Source organism: Stegodyphus dumicola, chromosome 6, assembly GCF_044657685.1.
Source record: "Stegodyphus dumicola isolate Sdum_Otavi_A_Nest chromosome 6, ASM4465768v1".
NCBI classification, from domain to species: Eukaryota; Metazoa; Arthropoda; class Arachnida; order Araneae; family Eresidae; genus Stegodyphus; species Stegodyphus dumicola.
This window is the reverse complement of record NC_140773.1, coordinates 217,975,813-218,000,825: the sequence shown is the minus strand read 5'-3', so window position 1 is coordinate 218,000,825 and position 25,013 is coordinate 217,975,813. Positions and strand designations below refer to the sequence as shown.

At 30.4% G+C, this 25,013-nt stretch overlaps 1 protein-coding gene across 2 annotated transcripts; it reads right to left on the bottom strand.

Moving 5' to 3' along the window:
- Positions 1 to 1,294: 1,294 nt before the first annotated feature.
- On the bottom strand, positions 1,295 to 25,013 carry LOC118184089 (lipid transport auxiliary protein 1-like). Of its 2 annotated transcripts, XM_035353729.2 has the most exons (7): positions 24,702 to 25,006; positions 20,269 to 20,370; positions 14,929 to 15,046; positions 14,579 to 14,632; positions 9,660 to 9,823; positions 3,207 to 3,265; positions 1,295 to 1,518 (listed from the first exon to the last, which is right to left on the bottom strand). In XM_035353729.2, the coding sequence occupies exons 1-7, from the start codon at positions 24,756 to 24,758 to the stop codon at positions 1,347 to 1,349; spliced, it is 726 nt and encodes a 241-aa protein (XP_035209620.1). In that variant the 5' UTR covers positions 24,759 to 25,006; the 3' UTR covers positions 1,295 to 1,346. The 2 variants fall into 2 exon arrangements, with proteins under 2 accessions (XP_035209620.1, XP_035209621.1); XM_035353730.2 differs by lacking the exon at positions 20,269 to 20,370 and having other exon boundaries at positions 24,702 to 25,013.

Genomic DNA, 25,013 nt, shown 5'->3' with positions numbered 1-25,013 from the left:
TATTATTGTTAATAATAAATATGCCAAATTTTAAAATGCGCCAATATATAAATTCATGTATATCCTACGAACTTCTGAATAAAAAAACTCTAATTTTTGCAGGTATACTTAGAAATACATCTTCTTTAAGATGATAGCAAAAATTTTATTGGTTATAATTCAAAATTTTTCAAAAATTTATAAAAATTATTTAAAAATACAAATTTTAAAAATAAGTCATAAAAAATGGGTGAATTTTACTTGGAATGAACCTAAATTTCAAATTCTGGTAGAAGGAATCAAGTACGTTTAATAAATCTATATAAAATTAAATTAACATTGAAAGGAGGAGCTAAAATTTTTAGAGCTAATTTTTTAAAAACCGCTCGTGCAATTTTTACAAAACTTGGCAGTTTGGCATAATTTGAGTCGCAAAATCGAAATATGCAAAAAAATTGGCATTTTTTTTCAGAAAAAGTCCAATTTTGTGTCAAAATTGTATAATTACTATATATTATTATAATATATATATTAGAATAATTAATGCTATATATAAATCTAATACATATCCTAAGTCATGCTTTTGAAGCATGTAATGTAATTTGTAAATGTAAGTTGAATTTCGTCAATCAGACCAGTAGAACGGGAGATATAGAATTGTTCCTTTTTTTTTTTACTGCGCAGTGTACATCCTTTTTGATAAACTTTTTTAAGTGCTACTTGTATACAACTGCCGATATACTAGTATTACCAAGAATGGAAAAATAACAATAATGCATAAAGTTACAATTCTGTCAAAAACAGAATTTAAATCCATGTAAAATCTGGCTTTGATATAGCTTTAATGACAACACTTATTAAATTTTTCAATACAAGGTTCATGTTGTCATTTCTGACAAAATCTCTAAATAAACTACCTTGGCATCACAAGATTTGCCTCTTTAGTGGCTAAAAGTTTTGAATAGCTGAATGATATTTGTCCTAAAACAAATTTTGAGAAAGATAAATGAATATATATTTCACAAACCTGGAAATTCCAGAGTTGCAGAAAGTAAAAAGTCATATGATAAGTTCAATTATATACAACTTTCATTTCAGAAGTTTCAGATTTAATTACTGGCTAAGACACAAATAACAGAAACTTGAGTTAATTTTGAGTTAATGATTCCAACTATATCATCTTAGCTATTATATAATTTCTTGCAAAGATTGAATAAATATTTGTAATAATTATATCAATGTCTTTGATAAAAAAAATTTAAAAAAATTATAGAAAAACTTGAGTTACATTAACAAGCAAAAAACAAGAGAAATATGCAATACAAAAATATATTTATTAATGAATAAACTGTAAAGTCAAAAATATTTTATACAGAAGTCTCACGAGTAAATTTATTTACACTGCCACCTGATGATGCAAAAGACTCAGTAAGAAGAGATTTTGTACTTTCATCAGCTTGTGCTGCCTCCTCTAACTGGCTAAGGTTTGATTTATGAATAGCACCCTTTGACTCCAAATTTTTACTTGATTGTATAATACTATAATAACAATAAAATTATAAGAATAAAGAAGTCATAAAATTCAAAACATAACATTTTTAAAGAAAGATATCATATAATAATCAATAAATAAAGCTATTTAATATTCTTTTACTAATTAAAATTAATTGGAGCTACGGAATGCTGTTTAACGTGTTCTTATTTAGTATTAGCAACTTACATCTAATTGCTTAAACATTACTTTATTTGACCTTTCTCAGTAAAATAGATACAGGATGTCTTTAATTTAATAACTTGACTTAAAAAATAATAAGAAAGAAACTTGTATAATAAGTATTAAAAAGCAGTTAACTAGGCATAATTTATTAATTCAATCGCTAAGCATTACAGAAGTGTTCATAGCATCCTCAATACAGATAATGAGAAATGGCTGTATATAAGACACTCGTAAACTCTCTATGAATAGAAACTGATATACTGAGAAGGAGTCATCTATTTGGGACAAAAACTGATTAGTGTAATGTATTTGTACAAAAAAGAAATTATCATTTTAGAAAAATTCAATGGTTAATTAAAGAGCTATCGAAAATGAGTTATCCAGTAAAACACTGGATTAATGCTCACCTCTGGCCTTAACACAAGCTTCTGCCTGGCATAGCACTGAGTTAAAAAAACTGATAGATGTGTTTTCCAGTATCTCTCGCCAAAATATCAGAGTGATTTACTCAAAATCTGGGATGGTGGGAGGTATCTCCCTATCAGCCCTCAAGTGTGCTCTATGGGGGAAAGATCTGAATACCTATATATTTAGTGTGCAAGAAAGGTATTTGGCAAGCACAAAGACTATCAGTAGAAATGCCTAACATGTCCACTCCAGCATTACCTTCTTGAAATGTAAGTCTGCAATGGTACAAATGAAATGGCGTCACAGTGAGTCAATCATAACTCACCAAAGTAAGAAAGACGATTACAGAAGAGATTTGGCTATTTAAACAAACTGCATCCTCGATTGTAACTTCTTGATGTCAACCTCTACAAAATGCAACAATAAAGGTAGAATCCCAGTGCTAGCCTAAGTGTCTTCAGACAATCCTGCAGTGATTAATGAGACTTATCAATTACATAAGATATTAATGAAGACGATTTTTCTCCAGTCTCATGGATCTTACTTTGTATGATAGAAATGAACTGGATGCTGTGACAGCTGCTCAGACAATCATTTTGTCTTCCTGGTTTATTGTAAGCCTTTCTTAAAATATTTGCATTATTTATACCCTATACAATTCTAAAATGAGGTTACAATAATAGATTATTTTTTATATCCTTTATGAAAAGCAAAATGTTCTTATGCTACTTTATACCACAAATGGGAAATCTTCTTATATATGAGAGCCATGTTTTACCCAATCAAAATTTATTCAACTATATAGCAGCAAATGAATATATCTCTCTTCTAGTTTTCCCTCCTACATATTAACAGAAAATAAATCGTAAATAAAAAGGACATAAAATAAAATGTGCCTTAATGTAACACCAAACCATATGCTGTATGAAACAAAAAAAAAGCAGATTTGTTGTTTCATTCAGTAGAAATAAATAAAAAGTTCAAACTATTGAGTATGAAATCCCCACATCTCACCTATATTAAAATGTTTGAAAATAAATTAATTTAAAAGTAAAAAAAAAACTTAACTGAAAGATAAAAGAGCTAAGAAAACCAAACTTACTCATTTTGTACAATATGAAGGAGCTCTCGAAATTGGCAATATGTAGAATACAAAAACTCCTACAATAAAAGAACATAAATTTGAAATGACTCATAAAATTAGCAAATAATTTTTTAAAAAATTTAGTCACAAATTCAAAAATCTAATAATTCTTTATCTATTGAAATAATAATTCTAATATTCTAATATTCTTTATCTAATATTCTATATATCTTTATTCTAATATTCTATATATCTAATATTCTTTATCTATTCTTTATCTGTTGAAACTACATGACCATACGATCATATACAAAAATCATAAATTTTCTTTTTAATCAAAAAATAATTTTTATATCAGGCATCCAATTATCATCATATAAAAAGGAAACAGTTTTATAATTTGTGATGTATACTTAAATTCTGAGAAGTAAAGTTTGTCCAAGCAGTATATAAAATGATATTCTTATGATCAAATGCTTGTGAATTAAATAAATAAATAACTGCTTTTCAGAAAGCCAGAAATTTAAATTACTACGTCACAGTATGTTTGATGGAAATGCATGTAAGTCCATTGCAATGAACATGAAAGCTAGTGCTACAAAAACATTACTAAATTTTAAAACATGCAATTGACTGTACATTGTGACCACATGCTTTTGTTAAATGGTACGTTGAAATATCAATTAACACAATACACTTATAGCAACATTTCTCAAACTTTTTTTTTAAGTGGGGACAACTTTTATAAATTAGAATGTTCAGCAGACCGACCATCTTATTCTTGAGCCCTTCCAAAGCCATTTTTTAGTATGTATTACATTACTGATCCTTTGAACTATTATTGAATGTAATTAATTAAAATTCATTTAATTTTGTATCAATATTAAGTAATTGCATTAACATCAGAAAATTCATATTTGTTTTTTATAATTGACAGTTGTTTGAGTTTGGATAATCTTTATTTTATAAACTAAAAATTAATAAATGTAGGCACTTACATTAATGACATGGATGAGAATGTTGATCCTTGTATAAGTGTTCTGCGTTTGAATGTACACTGATGAACCAAAACATTATGAGCATCCCCACATTTTCAATAAACTTATCTGAATGGCATGGAAGACACATGATTAAGTGGGAATGGTATTATCTGCTAGAGAAGATAAGCAATTTTTCTTACACTTACTCTTGAGAATGACGAGAAAGGCTGCTGATCTAAGCAAATTTGATAGAGGATAGATTGTAATGGCTTGAAGAATCGGAACAAGTATCTCTGAAACTGATAAGTTGTTCATGATCTGCTTTTGTTAGTACTTATGCAAAGAAAGATAAAAGATGGGGAAACCTGCAGTAGAAGCCAAGGTGTTGAAAGTAAATGCATAACCAAAGAAAAGGAGGTTAGAGACTGTCCCACTTGGTACAGCAAAATTGGCACCAGGCAGTAGCTCAGCTGACAGCCCAATATAATACAGGTCCAAGTGCAAGTGTTTTGGAACACACAGTTCAGAGGACACTATTTGGATAGGGGACTGCTCAGCAGACATCCCACTCATGTGCCTCTGTTAACCAAGCATCATTATCAAATATGCCTACAGTGGAACAGGAACATCCAGACTGGACCATGGATAAGTAGAAAACAGTTGCCTTGTCAGATGAATCACGATTTCTCATTCATCTTGTTGATGGTCATGTCAGAGTATCATCTTCCAGGCGAACAGTTGTTCCCCTGCACAGCAGGCAATGCACAAGCTGGTGGTTGTGGTATTATGCTTTGGTGGACATTCTTATGCACATCTCTGGGACCCTTAATTGTGGTAGAACAGACCATGAAAAATGCAGACTATCTGAACATAACTGCGGATCAGTTGCACCCTTACATGTCATCTGTGTTCCTAGAAAAGTGTAGCTAGAAAAGGAATCTTCCAGCAGGACTATGCCCCATGTCACAAGGCTCAAATTCTGTTGGAGTGGTTCAAGGAGCATAAGGGTGAATTCCAATTAATGTCCTGGCCACCTAACTCACCTGATCTTAACCCGATAGTGCACATTTGGGATGTCATGGAGAGCAGCTCAAGAGCTCAAACACTGCCATGTTGGAATATCTCGACTTAGAGTGACCACTGCTTAGACATTGGTACAGCCTGTCTCCAGCCATCTACCAAGAACTTGTGGCATCCATGCCATAACAAATTGCAGCTCTTTTGCAGGGCAGAGGTCGTGCAATGCAATATTGAGTAGCTGATCATAATGTTCTGGCTCTTCAGCTTATACTGGTAAGCTTATGTCTAAGATCCACATATACATCAAAACCAATTTTTACTGGTAATGAGTCCAACAATACCAGATATGCAGTGAAATGATGCAGAGAATCACCTCAATCACGGTGCTTTAAAATCACTCTTCTGTTGCTAAGACTAGATGGGGAAGTAAATAAGTAGAGTAACTGGTAATAAATGACATGAAAAGGTAGGTAAAGTGATAGATGATTACGATATGCAATTTCTGAACTCTCAAATTTTCAGCTATAGTGAGGTATATGCAGTTAATTTGAATTTTATTTTCTGTCAGTTAACAAAAATCTAGGAGGAACATGTTTTTAAGGCCATTTGTAATCTATGAACCACAGATTGAGAAACGCTGCCCTATAGGGTTCCTACAAAAATGCAACTTTTGATTTCCCTAATTTTAAAAGACAAATTGTGAAGAACTAAGTATGGGTGTCCAAGCAACACCATGCATTTACAGAAAGGTAAAATAACCAGAACATTATAAAAATTTAATTAATCTAACTCATTGTTGTGCAGAGAGAAGTGAATAATAGCTCACAAAAAGTGAAGATTACAGTTATGGATTGATAAAGTGATATCAGAAAAGAATGAATAAAATACTTTCTATAAAACAAATATACTTACCAAACAAAACAAAGATTCAGAACAAAGATACAGAAAAGATACAGTTCTAAAGGTTTGCTTTTTTTTAAAGAAAGATAATTTTTGTGCATTGGTTACTATTCAAAACGTGAACTTCCTGCTAACTATTGCATAGTATTTCCTCTTAACTTTTTGGATAAAATTCTGGTTTTCCCTGACTTTTTGAGAAATGCTTATATTTTTGCTTACTTTCCGTGATTTTCCACGTGAGTGGGAATTTTGTCTTATAACAGCTAATATATTTTATTGATCACACACACACACACACACACACACAAAAAAAAAAAAAAAAAAAAAAAACTAAATTATGATATATAGCCAAATGAGATACAATAAACACATTATCCTTCATGGAAGCTTCATCATACCATTTTAATTGAACATAGATAAATCAGTACTCTTCTGTTATCGTGACCAGGTTCAGAAATGTTTGTATGTGTTCATGTATATACATACATAGTATGTGTATATGTTACAGTGAAACACCGAAATCTGGAGAATATCGACTTTCACCGGTGAATGTCAACATTCACATAGTCACTTGGTGTATGTACGAAATACTTTCCAAATATTCTTATTTCTGACTTACACCGCTCAATGTTGACATTCATCATGTACTAATGGTGAATGTTGAACATATAACAATATTACATTTTCTTCTCTGTAATTCAGTCGTGAATAAACGCACTTGAGACTTGAAATAAGAACTTAGGAACATAAGAACCTAAAACACAATACATTCAAAATGAGAAAAGAAAATAATAGAAGTTAAAAACTTACTTAATTATACAGTACGTTCTAAATGAGAAAATAAAATAATAGTAATAAAAAACTTACTAAATTATGTGATTCAAATTTTATTTATTGCAACAACTTAAACTATTATGGCACTTTATGACCTCTCTTTTCGACCTACACCAAAGCATAACTGTGATTGTCGACATACACCAGTGAGGGTCTGAATGTACAAGAATGTAATGCAATATTCGATCTTTCACCGACGTATTTGGTGAATGTTGACATTCTCAGGTGAAAGTCGACATTCTCCAATTTCGGTCTTTCACGGTAACATATACACATACATGCACATATATACATACAAATATACATGCATGCACATTTCTGAATACGGACCCGATATCAGAACAGTGATAAATCTCACATTATCACGCTATTCAGATAAAAATAAAGTTCTGATATTTTTCTTGGGTCAATGACATATGCTTTATATATACATATGTATATGCTTTATGTATACATATGTATATGCTTTATGTATACATATGTATATGCTTTATGTATATATATGTATGTATATATATATATAGAAGTATAATCAGGTCACACATGTAGCAAACTTATGATCATAATGAACAAAATGAACAAAATGTTAGGATGATTTGAATTTATGTATATTCCAGTATAATTGCACTAAAAAAAACATTTATTATATAGGTACGTCACACAAATTTTGATAATCACAGAAACATTTTCTTTTGCTTGGGTAGTCAGAAATGCCCGATCCTCCAATTAATTAAAAATGAAAAACTGACTTATTACCATCTTTCTGAGATCAATGGAAACAAATAGTTTTAATGCACTGATTATTCTTGAAAAAGAATACATTAAATATCAAAGAACTTTTAAAACAAATGTCACTTTTAAGGTTTATAAATGCAGTGATAAATGTGTGGTTTTTAAAAGTAAAAACAAATATATAATTACCTGCATATTAGTAAAAAGCAATATAATAACACATTTTCTACTATATTTCACGTATTTGTTTAAATTAAATGTTTTTATAAGTCACTAGTAATATATCCATTTTTTCGCATGGGAAGAAGCCAGAAGTATTGGAAAAGTAGTTATGAGATATTTAAAATTAGTAATAAAAAATGAAAATCATAATAAACCCAATTTTTCAATATAAGAATTAAAAAACATGAGCATATGTAGGTTGACAGATCAATATCAAAAAAATCACTTCAACATGAAATAAAAAATTTTGAAACTGAAACTGAATAAAAGGGTTTTGAGGTATAATAATCCTCTTCAGAGAATCTATGTTCCAAATTTTGTAGCTCTAGGCTTTTCCATCTTTTACCAATGTAACACATATACTTATTAGAAGACCATTCAGAATTAATTTTAAAATATGTGATTTCCAAGCAAGGTCACACAAAGATTGAAAAGGAGAAAACTTCAGAGATGCTGTGAAATCATAATGCAATATACTAGAAAGAAAATTTCAGAAAAATCAACTAGTAAAATTTGTATTGTCTTTTGTCTAAATGAGAGCAAAAGGTTGGTTTTATAAACATCAAGATGTTATAAATGCCAAAATTTAAAAGTATTAAACAGGCAACGATAAAAAAAATTAAATCTGCCTTAAACTTAATATTAACTTAAAGGAACTTTATTTTAAAGATTATTTTCTAGTTAACCTGATGCTTGAAATCATTTGCATAATGCTTGAACCATTAGATTGTATTAAATGATTATGCATGTAAAACAAATCATTTTGAAATTAAATAAAAAATAGAAAAAAATGATATGGGAAGATCTAAATTGAATTTTGGAAAAAAAAAAAAATGTCCAGAAGTAAGTCTCCCCTCTTATGCAAATACCCACAAGTTCTTTTATTATCAGATATCAGTGGTTCTCAACCTGCCCATGCACCCTTTTTTACTACAGCTAGAAGATCCCCTTTTCCTCATTCCAAAAAAGTTAATATATGTATGTATTATTTTTTAAAGTTTTTTATGAATTAAACAATAAAAAGTACAGAAAATAGTGATAAATTAGTCAAATAACTGATGATTTGCAGGAGGGTTGGGTAAATAATGCAAGAGTACTAGTTATTCTAGCAATGCATCTTTTGTGTTTAATGCGTTGACTAATTACTAAAGTTTAGTAATTAGTACAGTTTAGTAACTTTTTTTTATTGTTTTTGAAGTTTTAAGAAACTGTTCAATCACATGAATATTAATTCTAAAACCATATTCTAATAATTTACAATAATAATAAAAAAGGAATTAATATAAATTATTTCGTAATGTCCTTTATTGTAATATAACAGAGCTCGCAACCCTAGATTCAGTAGGCAACATACACATGCAGCTTATTGTAGACATTAATATGTATGTCATTGGTTGGTTTTTACTGGCTAATTTATTGACATGATGAATCTATTATTATCGAGATTATCAACTGAAAACTCCACGAAATTGTTGAAATTTTTTATAAATACTAGCATTGCAGTAGTTTATATTGATCTTTTACACACAATTTTATATCAGTCAAAGCCTCAAAATATAAAAAAAGTCAAAAGTTTTGTTTTTCCTTAAACTTTGTTCATTAAATAGTGTGCTCTTTTATTTTCTTTAATGGTATTGTGTAAAATCACTGTATAATAAATCAAGATATTGATGCTTGGAATGATTCATACAGCAATTTTATATCATCATGCATTTTAGCTCAAAATAAAATTATTATTAAAATTCTAGAAAACAGTTATAATACAACTAAATAAGAAACTTACACCTGGCTGATACCTTGCTTGCTCATACAGTAAAAGAAATGTGTTTAATGTTTCAACAGTAATAGTGGGGAATGTATCATCTTTATAAAGTCTAAAAAAATATTCCAGTACATCCTCTTGCACTTGACGAGATCTTTTATTACTTGTTGAACTAATCAATTTACCTAAATACATATATAATATTAAAATATGAGTAACATTCTACAAATAAAGCCAAAAATGGCACCAATACAAAATTTCATATTTAACTGAATTTTAAATCATATTTCCCACTGCTGCATTTCAAAAAGAGAAAATACATAAGACTAGTAGAAAAACAACTTAATAACCATTGAACTATAAATTTAAAAAGTATATGCGAAAATTTATCTATTACTCATTGACGCCATGTCATTTCTCAGAGTTTTGGCAAATTTTAATTAAACAATTACTAACCTCTAAAATCACCTACATTTAGAATGTTAGGATCTATCCATGAGAGAAAAGAAGAAAACACCTTTATGATAACATTCAGTTATCTATATACCTTTCCTTCTCTGTGTTCTAAAAAAAAAGTTATGCTACATTCTATACTTGGAAAATAAGTACACAAGTTAAGCACATCTCAAGAATCAATACAGTGTACATGAACACTGAGCCAAAGAATTCTTCCATTCAACTTCTTTAACTGAGCTGTCAAATACAGCTCTTTTCTTCGCTGATATTATAATGGGAATTTGAACTTTTTGCTTTTCAGGGAGAGGGGTAAGCAGGGAGAGGCAATGGATTCTTATGCACTTGAGGCTTATGGGCAGCATTTAATTTCTAAAATCAGAAGTGCTGGATCTTTAAGGAAGACTATTAGGAAGGTAGAAAAAAAAAATAATACATAAATTAAATAATTAAACCAAAATTAAAAGAAATATAAAGAGATAAATTGAAATTTAATAAATTATTAAATTATTTATAATTAGTTATATAAAAAACAAATTACTGGACCTAATCTTATTTAGGGCTTTGGCTCTAATTACAATTCCGCTCAAAAGCTAAGAAGAAGTTCAGCCAATCTCCGTCTGAATTTAAGCCCCAGTTATACGTATAATGTGCTATTTCAAGGGATGATTGATACAAAAACTATTCTTTTTTGCAACACACCAATGAAAAAAGATGAAATAATTAACACACCATTAAGGAGTGTGAATTCTAGAAACAGTATGAGGATATGGAAGGAAGTTTTAACGAGAAATACAGCTTTGTAAATAAAATGCAAGACTACCAAGAAGTCAAGGCACAGATGCCCTGTCGATATGATCTAGCCCTCAAGTAGAAATTTTTCCTCAATATGATTCATTAACATGATAATATACATTACTCCTCTGTACTAGTGACAGTAGTTGTTTCCTGCATTCGGTCACATTGTTCAAAAGGTCTACTGAAGGTCTGCAGTAGGAATTCACTAGCATGGCATGTGCACGACCAGGGTATCACTTTCAGTATTTTCAGAAGCGAAAAATTTACTCGCTCTCATAAATTAGTGCATTTCCTGGAGGATAAGTCTTTAACATGTGAGCGGGAACTTTTCTTTCCTTAAAAGTCTCAAACTCTGTCGAAGATTTGTGTCCGAGGGAAAGACAGACTTGCATTCAGAAGTTAAATAGATTTTGTAGGCATAATTGTTATTAAAATGAAATTTGTCTGTTGAAATTGATGTTTGCTTACAGAAAAGAAGTGCCAGAGCCCTTTAATTTAGGGCTCCGGTGCACTCTGCCTAAAATTATGATTTATCTCAAAAACTGAGAAGGCTCCAGCGTAATTTAAAGCTCTGATTATGGAAGATTCATTTTTCAGGGAATTAATTTTTTTTTATCTTTATCAGGTAGTTTGTTTGAATATAAATTGTTTTCAACAGCAATTCACTATTTTAGATCTAATATATTAGGTTTTGTATGCATGATCCCGTCATCAGCGTGCGAATGAGGTACTAGTAATTGCATCAAAACTATAATAATATATTATTTATTGTTGGTTAAAACTAGTATTTACAAGCTACCAAAGTATCTTTTAAATGAGTAGTTTTGCATTCTTTAGGTTATTTGAAAGATTTATGATATTCTTTATAAATACTATTGAATCTATTTTGGAACCATATGTTTTATGGAAGAAATTAACACACTCTCACTAGACAATAGATAAAACTGATTAGTGACCACTTTTTCCCTTTTTTGAACAAAGGCACAACTTCTCATAATTTTCAACCTAACTCTCTGCATTCATTGTTGGTGAAAATTTACAGTGATAAAATTTCATACCTACTATGTTCTGCATTGAAGGCAATGTCGCTAGATCATACGATTTTTCACAAATTTGCTATTTTTGACAAATTTATACTACTAAAATATGTCTAGTGATTCTGCAAATTGTCAGCAATTCTATTAATTCCTTGTGCTACTTTTCACCACATTTAATTTTTTTAATATACTGTAAAATGCATAAATGTTAATATATCCATTAAAGTTAATTTATAATAAAAAGTAATAATTTATTTAGGCCTTAAATAAAAGTTGTCAACTGACATTCCTTTGATTGTGGCCCAACAGCATTCAGTTTTGAACACTAGTCGCTAATGTTTTCATGTGCTTTATTAATTGCTTTGTTTAATATTTTGGTGACCTGTGAGTAGGATTCCAAAGCTCAAGTCAAATTATAGCTGTGTTAACTAAAGTGTTAATTATGAAATAACATGAAAAAATTCAGCACCACCTTTTTAATTGCTAGACTAAAAATACCCATGTTTGAGAATTTTCTAAAGAGAATGAAAACAAAGAAGACAGCTTATTGCAATTTTTTCTGTATGTGTGAACTGAAGGCACATATTTAATTGACTTAATGAAGCATAGTATTTCTTTACAGCATAGCAAAGTCTCATATTTGAAAACAGAGACAGTGCTCACTGTAATTGTTCTATAATATATTTTATTTCAAATAGCACAAAAATGTGAACAATCCAAAAGTGAGAAACTATCTTAACAATATATGTGAACAAATTAACTGAAAAAATAGCAATATAAAATTAACTGTGAATGAACCAAAAGATTAAATGGAGATTCAAACAATAGAAAATTAGCGATCTAGTTTTCAGATTTTCATCAAACCTGTATATCTGTAGTAAAACATCGAACAACTGAATTATAATCCAAAACTTACGGAATCCATGAAACTGAATTGATGATGACATAACAAATTGTGTGAGCCATACACTTATGAAGGGACAAAAAAATCATGTGATCTCTAGCATCACATGCAACTTTTTTAATCTTCTCTTGCAACTTTCGCTAAAAACTTTCTGACCACACTGATGGAAGGTAAGATGAACATCACTCAAAAAATACAGTATGGATATAACTAACTCAATATCTACTGAGTATAGAACAATTTGTACCATATGGTAAAATCAAGAATCAATTATTTCTGCTCATAAAAAAAGAAAAAAAAAAAAAAAAATTAGATATCGGGGAAAAATGAGAAAAACTAAATATGAGTATGTTAAAAAATCAATGCTAAATGGTTTAGCATTCAAAGAAGCTATGATTTGCCACTATTTAGACAAATGTCTCATAAAAAGCAAATGAACTTTCCAGGCACATTAAAGACTAGCCTTTTTATATTTAAATGGCTAGCAAAATAGGTTCAAGAAGGAGAATATTTCTTCACAAAATATTATGAAAGGATCAGACAGCATTTCAAAATTAGATGTCAAGAAATGGAGTGGGTTTGGAATGATCTCCATTACTTGTACTAAGAAATGGAGTGTATCAGCGTCACTGAAGCTTGGCTGTTCTACAGGATGGTGACAACTCAAATAAAATTTAATGACCAAAAATGCGTTGTTGGAAAATTGCCAAAAATGTCAATCGTAGATTTTACACATAATGAATGCCAATCAGCATCATAGGCTTTATGTGACTGGAAAATCTCAAAAGTAAAGATGCTTAAAAATGTTTACTGTTTCCTATAAAATTAATTGTAAAGCATGGATAATGTCAAAATTGTTTGAAATAAAGTTACCCAAGTAGGATAAAGAACTTTCAGCCACAAAATGGAAGATTCCACTAAAATAATTGGCAAATGGGAATTATGGACTACCAAAGGATTATTTTGCTCCATAACATTTTTTTCAGGAAAGGATATTTTTTTTTTTTTAATGTCTTCTTCAATTGCAGCTCTCTTACTCTTGCTTTGCATTATCAGCCATTTCATTTTGTACTTTGTATTGTAAAATCAAACATTTAAAATTTTGCTAAGTTAATATATATTTACAAAACTTAATTTGCCATTGAATCAACACCATTTTTTTCCCCAGCTCTGAGACCAAGGCCATGTGACTCATGCCCAAATTAAACCATACTCGTGAACTCTGATCACTGATCTAATTGATCATTGTGCTAGTAGGCTGCAGACCTAATGCATAGATGGACATGTCTAATTACACCTTTTCCTGCATAATGCAGTATCTCAGGAAGTGTCCTCACATTGTATGATGTTCATAATTCTGAATATGAAGTTGTGTATCCTTTCCATAACGAAAAGTCATCAATTTGAGAGACCCAACTTCCACTTCCTTTTCTGCTATCTACTGGTATTTATATACAGAGAATGGTAATAGCACTGTTTGAGGTTCATTATCTTACAGTTTAGGCATGACCTTGAAGGTCTGCAGCACTTGAAGACTGAACTAAAGTTTGCAGCACAGAAACTAAATACTACATTTCAGAATCGAAAATGCATTCGTGGTTTTGAAATCAAGAAAGAAAAGACAGCTTTTAATGTACAAATTTTATTTTTTATATTTGAATCAAAATTGAAAAGGTAAACAAAAAATATGTAAAATTATACAAATTTTCAAATTTTATTTAAAATATGATAAATTATAAATAACTTACATAATTCCCGCACATCATCTACAGCTTTCATTCTATAAATATGTGGAGGGGATACTAAAAAAAAGATATTTAGCTAAGAATATTACTTAAAATATTAGACTAATGCTGTTACATTCATAAAATATATAACATCATATTGTACATGGTCAAAATGCACGATTCTGTTAAAGAACATAAAATCATTTATTCAATAAATCATAATCAAGCAATAATTTGTAAAAATGAGTTTTAGTGATCACTTCAAATAAAAACAACATATTGATAATTTTAACTGAATATTAAGTATTTCATGAAATATGCAATTTAATAAAAGATTTAAAAGCAATAACATAAGCATTAAAGAAACATACAGTAAGCAACAAGATCTGGATCTTCAAACTGTTCACGAATTGATTGTTTTAGAAGCCACGGTTCACATCTGATTTTATCAATTACATCCAGCCTTCTTTCAATTTCTAGGGATAAACGCTATATGAAAGAAACAGTCACATTATTAAGAAATTCATTGTTTCACTTAAAATTATAAAATGTAGTTTGTTAACTATTACTTTATTTATGAAAGCTCGATCATACTACAGATTTTTATAAAGGGTTATTCACAAGTCTGAGAAACATTTAAAAATTTTATAACTCATAAATTACATATCAATTTTTTTACATTAAAACAGAGGTAAAGTCAGCAAATTGTTTTACATATTTCACAAATGCTCAACATGTTCATCTTTGCAGGTAAAAGAAACATCTAAATGTCACTGGGAGGATTTACTTACATATACTGGGAAGTTTTTGAATGCCACAACTGAATGAAAACAGTGGTAGTTAACCAAAACACTGTCATTTGAAAAAATATCTCGGTTATAATTTGCAACAAACTATATGCTAGAATAATTTCCTAGAATATCTCAATTAAATTTCCCACTAGCAAGAAGGAACTTCCAAACCTGAACTCTCAATTTTTCTAAAAAAAATTATACATGTGAATCTACCTATAAAAAAATACATAACTATAAAAGGATTACTGCTAATATTCTACACAAAATCTCCAACACATTGATAAGTATGAGATTTTTGTTTGCTAATGATGAACGTTCTGTGTGTGTGTGATTATGGCAAAGCCTCGGGAGCTATCTGCCTAAGGGAAGGAATGCCTTTGTGGAGGACTTTCTAAGGGAAACTCGCTCGTATACACGTTACGCATGGGGAAAACCACGAAAATGCCCATGATAAATGTTCTAATGAAGTTTAAAAATTTTCCAAAATCTCCGAAACACCAATTACTACTACACTGCCAAATACAGTTAGATTTACATATTTTCAACTTCATTTTCATACTGATTCAGCAGTCACTTTAACTTATTTACCATATGCTTCTAAGTGAGAAAAAGCATTTGTAGCTATTGTGTATTGCTTTATTTCTAACAATTTCAATGTTTTATAGAAAATGCTTTTTATGTTTTTCAGTAAATTTGATGCATTTTTAGAAGCAATGAGCAAAAAAATTTAGGGTTGGCAAAATTTTTAGAATTTAGGACCTACAGAGATTATACCAGGTAGCGAAATGACCTGTGCTACTGTGAAAAAGATATAGTTTCAGTTGTGTTCTAATTGAAAGTGCTCAAAGTTTTCAATTATTTCTTGTGAGTTTATATTTTAATTCTGTTCAGATGAAGTCTTTTCATTAAAGTTTTATAATTTCACTTACGTTTTAAATTCTTTGGATAAATAATGTTCTCTTTGTTTAAAGATAAAATTGTGATTTGAATTTTTTACTAAAGTATTTTATTACTTCACTTACATTTTCAATTCTTTGAACAGAGTTAGTTCTCTTTATTTAAGGTAAAAAATTTTGATCAGAATTTACTTTGTTTTCTTCGGTACTGTTCGGTTTTGAGGACCGTAAAAAATCGCACACTATTGTTGATGTCAGTGCTGCCAAAAATAATTGTTGATGCCAGTGCTGCCAAAATAACTATCTAAGATTGATGTTTTAATTTAGATGAAAAGTTAATTGCATATAATACTTTTTTATTATTATAATTTATATAAAAAAGGGTAAACATGACTGAATGGAAGCATAAGAGTAAATAACTCTTTCAGATCATTATTATAACTTATATAAAAATTGTTAAGCATAACTGAATGGATGCCTGCATCACAATTTCACTACCAAGTTATCACTAAAGTATAATTTCATCTCGTTAGTTGTTCAAACATAATTTTCTATAATGAATGACGCCTTTTCTATGAAAAAATTCTCGGTAAAGTGCAGAATCGCCCATTTATTTGTTTGCCGCTTTTTACAAGAATAAAAACAATTGGATTTTTGTCAATTTTCTTTTACTTTTGAAGTGAAAATAGATCGATGTGTACATAGATAAAGTCAAGGGTGTGCGCAGTGCCATTTTTGTGCAATTCTGGGATTTTTTTTTTTTAAGTGAAAATAGGTCGATGTGTACATGGATACCGAGTATGTGCAATCCTTAAAAATGCGTCAAGCATGATTTAAATGTGTGAGCATTTAAAGGAGTAATGATTTTCCCCGATCATGCAAATAAAAAAGCATGGATGACATAAGCGTTAATGAATGATTGGTTTGAAAATCATTTTATACCTGAGGCTTGGCAACATTTGAATTCAGTCGGTTTACCTGATGACTCAAAATTAGTCCTGATTGTAGACAACTGTTCGACTCATACTTCTTAGTTTTAGTTTAAAGATAATGTATTCGTATTATTCTTCCCTCCAAATTGTCTGTCATTCAGCCTATGGATATCGGAATAGTGTGTGCGCTGAAATGCAAATACAAAGTAGCTTTTTTAAACTCCATGTTAAATTTCTTGAACAATGGCAAGACTATTTTTGAAATATTTTAGCATAAAATCTGCTGTGTGGAGCATCACAAGATCATGGAAGGATGTGTCTCCAGATACATTAAAAAGTGCTTGGCATAATTTATGGCCAGCTGCTGTATTTCATGGTGAGGACGATGAAGATGATAGCCGCGAATTTGAAAGTTTTCGGATATCTCAAACTAAAGGTGAAGTTCTCCAGTTAATGGATTTTGTAAAGAAATGTGGAGAAGCGTTAATAAATGAAGATGATATAACAGAAGTCTTTCAATATGATAACAATGCCCTAATCATCAATCAATTAACGGACGGTGAAATCTGTAGTACGGTTCTAGATCCAGAAAATACCGCTACCGATAGTGAAGAAGTGACAGTGAGGTTATTGAAAACAAAAAAATTTCGATTGACACGTTAGTCGGTATTCTCGACAGCAATTACAGGAGTTGAACAGGGGAACTTTGTAACTGAACAAGAAATTATGTCTGTTTATAGAATTAAGGAGAAAGCATTAGTACAAAAGACAAAGCAACTTAAACAACTTACATTGAAAGAAATGTAACAAATAAATACTGAAAGAAATGTAACAAATAAATATTGAAAGAAATGTAACAATTAAAGTAAACAAATAAATATTAATCTTTTTTTTTTCTTGCAAATTTTGATACAGTTTAGATCATAATTGCTCTTTATTTCATATTTTTAATTGTATAATTTCTGCATGCTCTTTTACCAAATTTAAATTGATGATCTATTATCTGGAAAAATCCCAAATCCGGAAACGCCAAAGTCCCAATGAGTCCAGATTTCGAACTTTGTATTGTATTATATTAGCAGCAATTCACATAACTGGGTTAAGTCTACTACAACAATTAGTACATCACAAAACTTCTTTGCAGATACTTTTGACTTGTCAACCACAAAATTGCAAACCTATTTCAATTCATTATTAACAGACATTACAATAAATATAGTAGAAAGTCTGATATCTGGACTCTTTGGGATTTTGGAGATTCCAGATTTGGGACTTTTCCGGATATTAGATTCATCAAATTTAAATCTAGTTAAAATAATATGTAGAAATCATAAAATTAAAAATATGAAAAAGTGGTTTATGAAATCACGAAGCATTTAGAACATTAAGGGAAGCAAATTTACAAAAAAAAAAAAAAAAAAAAAAAAAGCTTAGTATTTATTTGTTTACTTTATTAAGCATTTCTTTTAATGTATGTTATTTAAACTGCTTTGTTTGCTAAAAAATTATCAATTGAAATTTTTTCATTCTTGACAAGTGTCACTTTCTTCAACTATGAGTAACGTTTTCAGGATTTAGAACAATAATATAGATTTCGCATTCCATTAGTTGACTAATGATTGGGGCATTATCATTGTAATGAAAAACTTGTTATATCTATTCAGCTTTTGTTTGTCATATCTGAAAAACCATCAAATTGGCATCTCTCATCATAGAGCTGAACTAGTCACTAGATTCACTATACAGTAATAACAATGGATCATGAAATTGCCAACTAAAGACATGTTGTTCCCCTAAATTTTGTTTTGCTTCTATTGTATGCTGACAAAAATAAGCCTGAATTATACTCAGATTAGTTATTTATTATACTTATGCCTTTCTTCCTGCACATGTTTAAGGCTTATCCGAGTTCTGGATAAATAATTACATATACCCAAAGCCTAGGGCAGTACTAGACCAGTGCAGTTTTTGCAGGTCATAAATTCTGCTACCAAGTGCCTCCCTGAATTCTAAAAATGGTGCATCTTAGTGCATTCACTAAATTCCAAAGATCTTGTCATCCCTTAATTTTATTACTCAGAGCTTCTCCAAATTCTAAAAATTCTGCCTTCCTTAAATTCTACCAGCTGGTGTAGACACATCAGTTCAAGTGACAAGCCTGGGCTTATTTGAATAACAAAACAGTTATTTTCTTTTCAAACAGCACTAAATGTAATTATTTGGCCCCCACATATCATTTAAAAAAGCTATTTTTTACATATAAAAAGAAATCTCCATAAAATTCTTCTCATCAACATACTCAATACTTCACAGTGCAGTTAGCTTAAATCTGTAATCATCGTAAAGCTTAACTTACACATAAAAGGTTATCATGCTCTTTGGTATTAAAAAAAAATTAGACATCGTGAGTCATTTCTCAATCTGCCGTGTGTTGATAGTTATATGGCGATAAAAGCAAAGAATAACGAATAATGATTTACCAGGTTTTTTTCAGGGAATAAATTATTCATTATGTGTAAAATCAATGCTGTTTCGATGTAAAATATTCACTTTGAAATGTACGTCAAGCAAAAAGGAACTACGGGATTCAACTATTGATCACACAGACTTATGCTAATAAATGATTTTTTTCTTCAATATGCCGGTATGTTATTTAGTGCTGAAGTGAAATTAAGAATCATGACTCCCCACATGTGTTATTATGAAAAATTATCAAATGCACATGCATAAAGCATACAAAAGAAATTTGTATAGCCCCAGAGGCCCAGATTTTAGATCATTCCTAATACTGAATATCCGAATTTTGGCCTTTGTACCACCCACCAGTGGCTGTGCAGTAAAGTTGCTGAGCACTGATAGTTTGGTACAAGGTTCAAATCCCACAAAGAGGCTGGCTGCATGGGCATTTTCATGGTTTTAACCATGTGTAACATGTATACAAGCCAGTTTCCCTTAGAAAGTCCTCCACGAAGGCATTTCTCCTTTTAGGCAGATAGCCCTCGAGTGCTTTGCCATAATCAAATAAACACCAAACCAAACTTTGGCCTTTGTACCATATACAATTCTGGAAACTGATATAAAAAATTTACCTTTGGAGCATCAACACCAACCATAACATGAGGACCACATCTAGATTTCAAAGCAAATCTTGTAATTTGTCTTTTAGCAAATATGAATAACAGTATGAAGGTCTGTTTAGGAAAAAATAACAAATAACATAGATATTTTTCAAGAAGATAATTAACTAAACAATATAACAACAAATGCATGCAAATTCTAAAATATATATATATATATATTAAATAAATAACTCAAAACTATTTTAATGGTTGGGCGGTTAATTACAAAGTATGAAAACTTTATTTTCTATACTTGATACTTATATCATTCTCTGAAAATTTATATGATATACCTTGATTCTGCTTGCTGTACTGGATTACTCAATCTATGGACAACTAAATTCACTGTTTTTATTTCAATTACCAAAGTTTCAGGAATTTCACAGCATTGAAGAGTTATTGCCTACTCTTTTACCCCTGACAACATAACCTCTACCTTCTCAGTCAATCCAGCAAGCTTTTTATTTTGCTGGATTTATATTAATTCAGTATCTTATTATTTAGTCTATAGTATCCCTTTCACTTTTGTCAAGCCCTACCACAGGGATGTCAAACTCATAGGTACACTTTGGCCAAACAAACAAGGTTTAACTTTAGACGGGCCGCAAAAAAAAAAAAAAAAAAAAAAAAAAAAAAAAATCAATATTCATAGAAACGTAGATTTATTTCGAATAATACAATAATAAACATACATATATATTTATATAGAAAAGAACAAGAAAAATTTAATGTTTACGTCCTGATACTTGACATCTCTTCTCTGCTATTATCTTTCCTATTTCGGAAGAAATTTTGTTTGCAGTGATAACTTTCAACGCTGACCCAAGGTGAGCATCATTAATACGGTTTCTAATAGGAGACTTATTACCTTTCATGACTGAAAATAACTGCTCTCACCGATAAGTGCTACCAAACATGGAAATAATTTCATATGCGAATTTTCGAGTATTTTCAAACCTGGCTGGTAAATATTTGTAAAATTCAGGCACGCACACTTCAATGAATTTTGCTTTCAAATTTGAGTTGCATTGAATCTCGATCACCTCCATTTGCATATGGCTGGGTACTGAGTCAATACTTATTGAGAAAATCGAAGAAAACAAAAAAAAAAAAAAAAAAAAAAAAAAAAAATTGTCTTCGAAGGAACTAAAATTATTAAACCTCGTTTCAAATTCAGTTGTTAAATTTGCAATTTTTTCTGCATATTTTTGATACGAACAAGTATCATCTAAACTTGATTTGTTCATGCTGCACGTCGGGAAGTGCGTCAAATCTTCATTTTTAAGTTGTTTTTCCCAAAGAACTAGTTGACATTTGAATGCTTTAATTATGTCAAACATGTTCGTAATGATATGATCTTTTCCTTGTAACAATAAATTTAAATCGGTTAAGTGTTTGGTTATATAAACCAAGAAAGATAAATCTTGTATCCATATTGGATCATAAAACAAACTTACATCTTAATTTTTCATTTTTAAAAACTGACATACATCTTCTTTCAAATCTCAGAATTGTTTGAGAATCTTGGAGCAAGATAACCAACGTACCTCGGTATAGTAGGACAAACCCGAATATTCACTATCTAACTCACTTAAGAAAGCAGTGAATTGACGCTGATTTAAACCTCGAGATCTTATAAAATTTATAACTTTTTTTATATATGACAAAACATTCTCCATATTTATTACTTTTGTGCATAGAACTTCTTGATGTATAATACAATGCATATGATGAATGTTTGAACCGTGAATTTCACTAAGTTTTTTTCTTAGTAATGCTACAAAGCCCTTGTTTTTCCCGGTCATTGATGGAGCGCCATCTGTAGCTACAGAATTTAATTTTGCCAAAGGTAGATTGTATTTCTGCAGAAGTTCAAAAACACAAGTAAATATATCTTCTCCTGTGGTAGTACCAGGCATCGGTATTAGTTCCAGTAATTCCTCAAAAATGTTAAAATTCTTGTCACAAGAACGAAGAAACACTGCTAATTGAGCTTTGCCACTAATGTCCGTGCTCTCGTCACAGGCAATGGAGAAACTTTCGAAACTAGATGATTTTGCTTTGATCTGATCACTTAAATTTGCGGCTAAATCAGTAACTCTTTCCGCAACTGTGTTTCGAGACAATGAAATGGATTGAAAAGCCTTCACATTTCCAGGACAAACAATTTCTTCAGCTTTCATTAGGCATTCCTTGATGAAATCACCTTCAGCAAAAGGCTTCGAATGTTTATTTATCAACTCGGACAAGATGTAGCTTGCATGTACCGCCGCTTCACTTTCTTGCAATACTTTACTAAACATGGACTGTTGCTTTTTCACTCCTAACTTGAGCTCTTTCAACTTTTCTTCTCTCATTAATCCTTCGTAATTGTTATATTTCGATTTGTGTTGTTCGTAATGACGTTTAATATTATATAACATTGATACATTAATAGTATTATTACATATCAAGCGGATTATTTTATCTTTTATTTCACAGCAAAAATATTCTAATTCCCATTTTACTTGGAATATTCTATGTTCGTCAGCGATTTTTCGTTTCATTTTACTACCACTTGGTTTTGATATAGACATACTGAATACAAAGGGCTGGAATAAACACGGTTAACGTTAACAAGTTAACAAAAATTCATTCTTTCCACAAAAGATAAATCAAAATGCTGAAATATTTCTTCAAAAATATTCTAACAATATCACAAAATGTTAAACGTTTAGCAAAAATCAATTCAAAACAGAGAAACTAATTCTATCTCACAGCGAAATCGCTACAAATCAATCACAGCATTTAAGTAAACAAACAGTTCGCTAGAACTACAGCTACTACTGAGATGAGTTGTTTATTCTCGGCTTTTATAGGCTTTATAATTAATTTCTCGAATATACTGGAAACATCTATAAATATCTGGATTTTTGTGGATGGCAACAGCAATTACGAGATATTTATTGATTAGGTATTAAATGCACGCGCTTTTCTATTTTAACCTTCGGACGCAGCTGTCTTTTCAAAAATCGTCTGCGTTGCTAAGGCAACATGAAGCAAATCTAATTACAATTCTAAATAAAAAAAAACCCAACTAAATAAATAACTGTGAAATCCGTAACAATATGAATTAAGTAATAATTAATAATAAAGCAAAGTACATGCACATGCATGCACCAATATATCATACAAAACTATGATTGGAAAACTGAGACCATGAGTTCGGCCACATTCGGCTATCAGGGAATGCGTACAAGTTCTGAGTGCACGTGCCCCCCAAAAGCCGAAGGTAGCTGAAAGCAAGCTATTCACACGCATTTGTAATTTAAGTAGTGTGTGTGTCAGCTCGCTGTGAGTAATCTAACAACACTGAATAAATTATCGTTAAGTACTTAGCAGTAAACATTTCATTTTTTTCTTTGTCGATATGTTATTTTATTATTATATTTGCCGATATATTGGCCAGGCCGCAAAAATATTTGTTGTGGGCCACGAGTTTGACATCCTTGCCCTACCAGGATAAAAATTAATATATATATATGCAGAGAATTCTTGATTTTGACATAAAACCTTTTGCACAGATTTCTGTTTAAAAACCCCTCCCTGTAACTGAAACGATTTACTGGCTCCTCCTTCATCACATTATTCTCACTGCCTATTATGCAGTTATGAATAATTCAGTTTAATACTTCATTGTCACCACTTCTAAACTTTCAACTATACTTATGTGACTACTGTTTTTTCAATTTTTGAAGGTGAACTTATATTATGTACATTACCCTTATTCATTTGGGATTTGTACTTATCCTATTATTCTTACTTTTAGTATTATTTTAGATTTAGTGTACCGTTACTTTGGTAGAACTTTGTTACGGTATATGATTTGATACTCGTGATATTAGGGGGAAATTATGCTATATAAATAATTGCTATTTTGCTTTATGGCATTTTGTTGTACAAAACATTCAAAACACCCTACTTTTGCAAACCGGGAGAAACTTGTATAATTTGTTGGCATTTTCTGATTATCCGCACTCTCACGAAAAATCACCAATTAGTGATGGCATTGTTACATGCAATTTTTTAAAGGCAATTAAATGTCTTCATGTTTCAAATGAAAAGGAAATAAAACTATATACAAGCAGATATACATATAAAATTATATATTAGAATTCATACAAAAAAGGGGGTGGGAGTAGCATATCTGTAGACAGACATTCCGTATCAGAAAGAGGAAATTAATTAAACTATGTGCTTGGAAACGGAAGTTAAAATACTTTGGAAGAATTAAACAAAACGTTTTATGATATATTAATGACAACAAAAATCAAAAAGAAAAATTCATCAAAAGAACAAACACGTTCATACATTTGCATACGTATGCAATATATTAAGGATAAACATATTAAACGAATACATACCAAACTCCCAAATGCAATAAACAGAATTACAGCTATCCCAGATAATTGATTAGCCATCAACTGACATGGAAAAAACTACGATAAGCACATAAAGCATTATTCCGATGATTTGACATGTTTCAGGGAAATTAAAGGCATTAACTTTATCATCAGGAACTTTCAGCTAAATACTTTACACATGAAGTAAATAATAACTAATCATGGAGACCTAATTCAAAAAGTAAACAATTTTTAAAAGAAAGAAGTACATAACAAAACTCTGCTAAAATTTTCTTAGTAATGCGCTAAGCATAGGTCTTTCAGCCTTCTGTA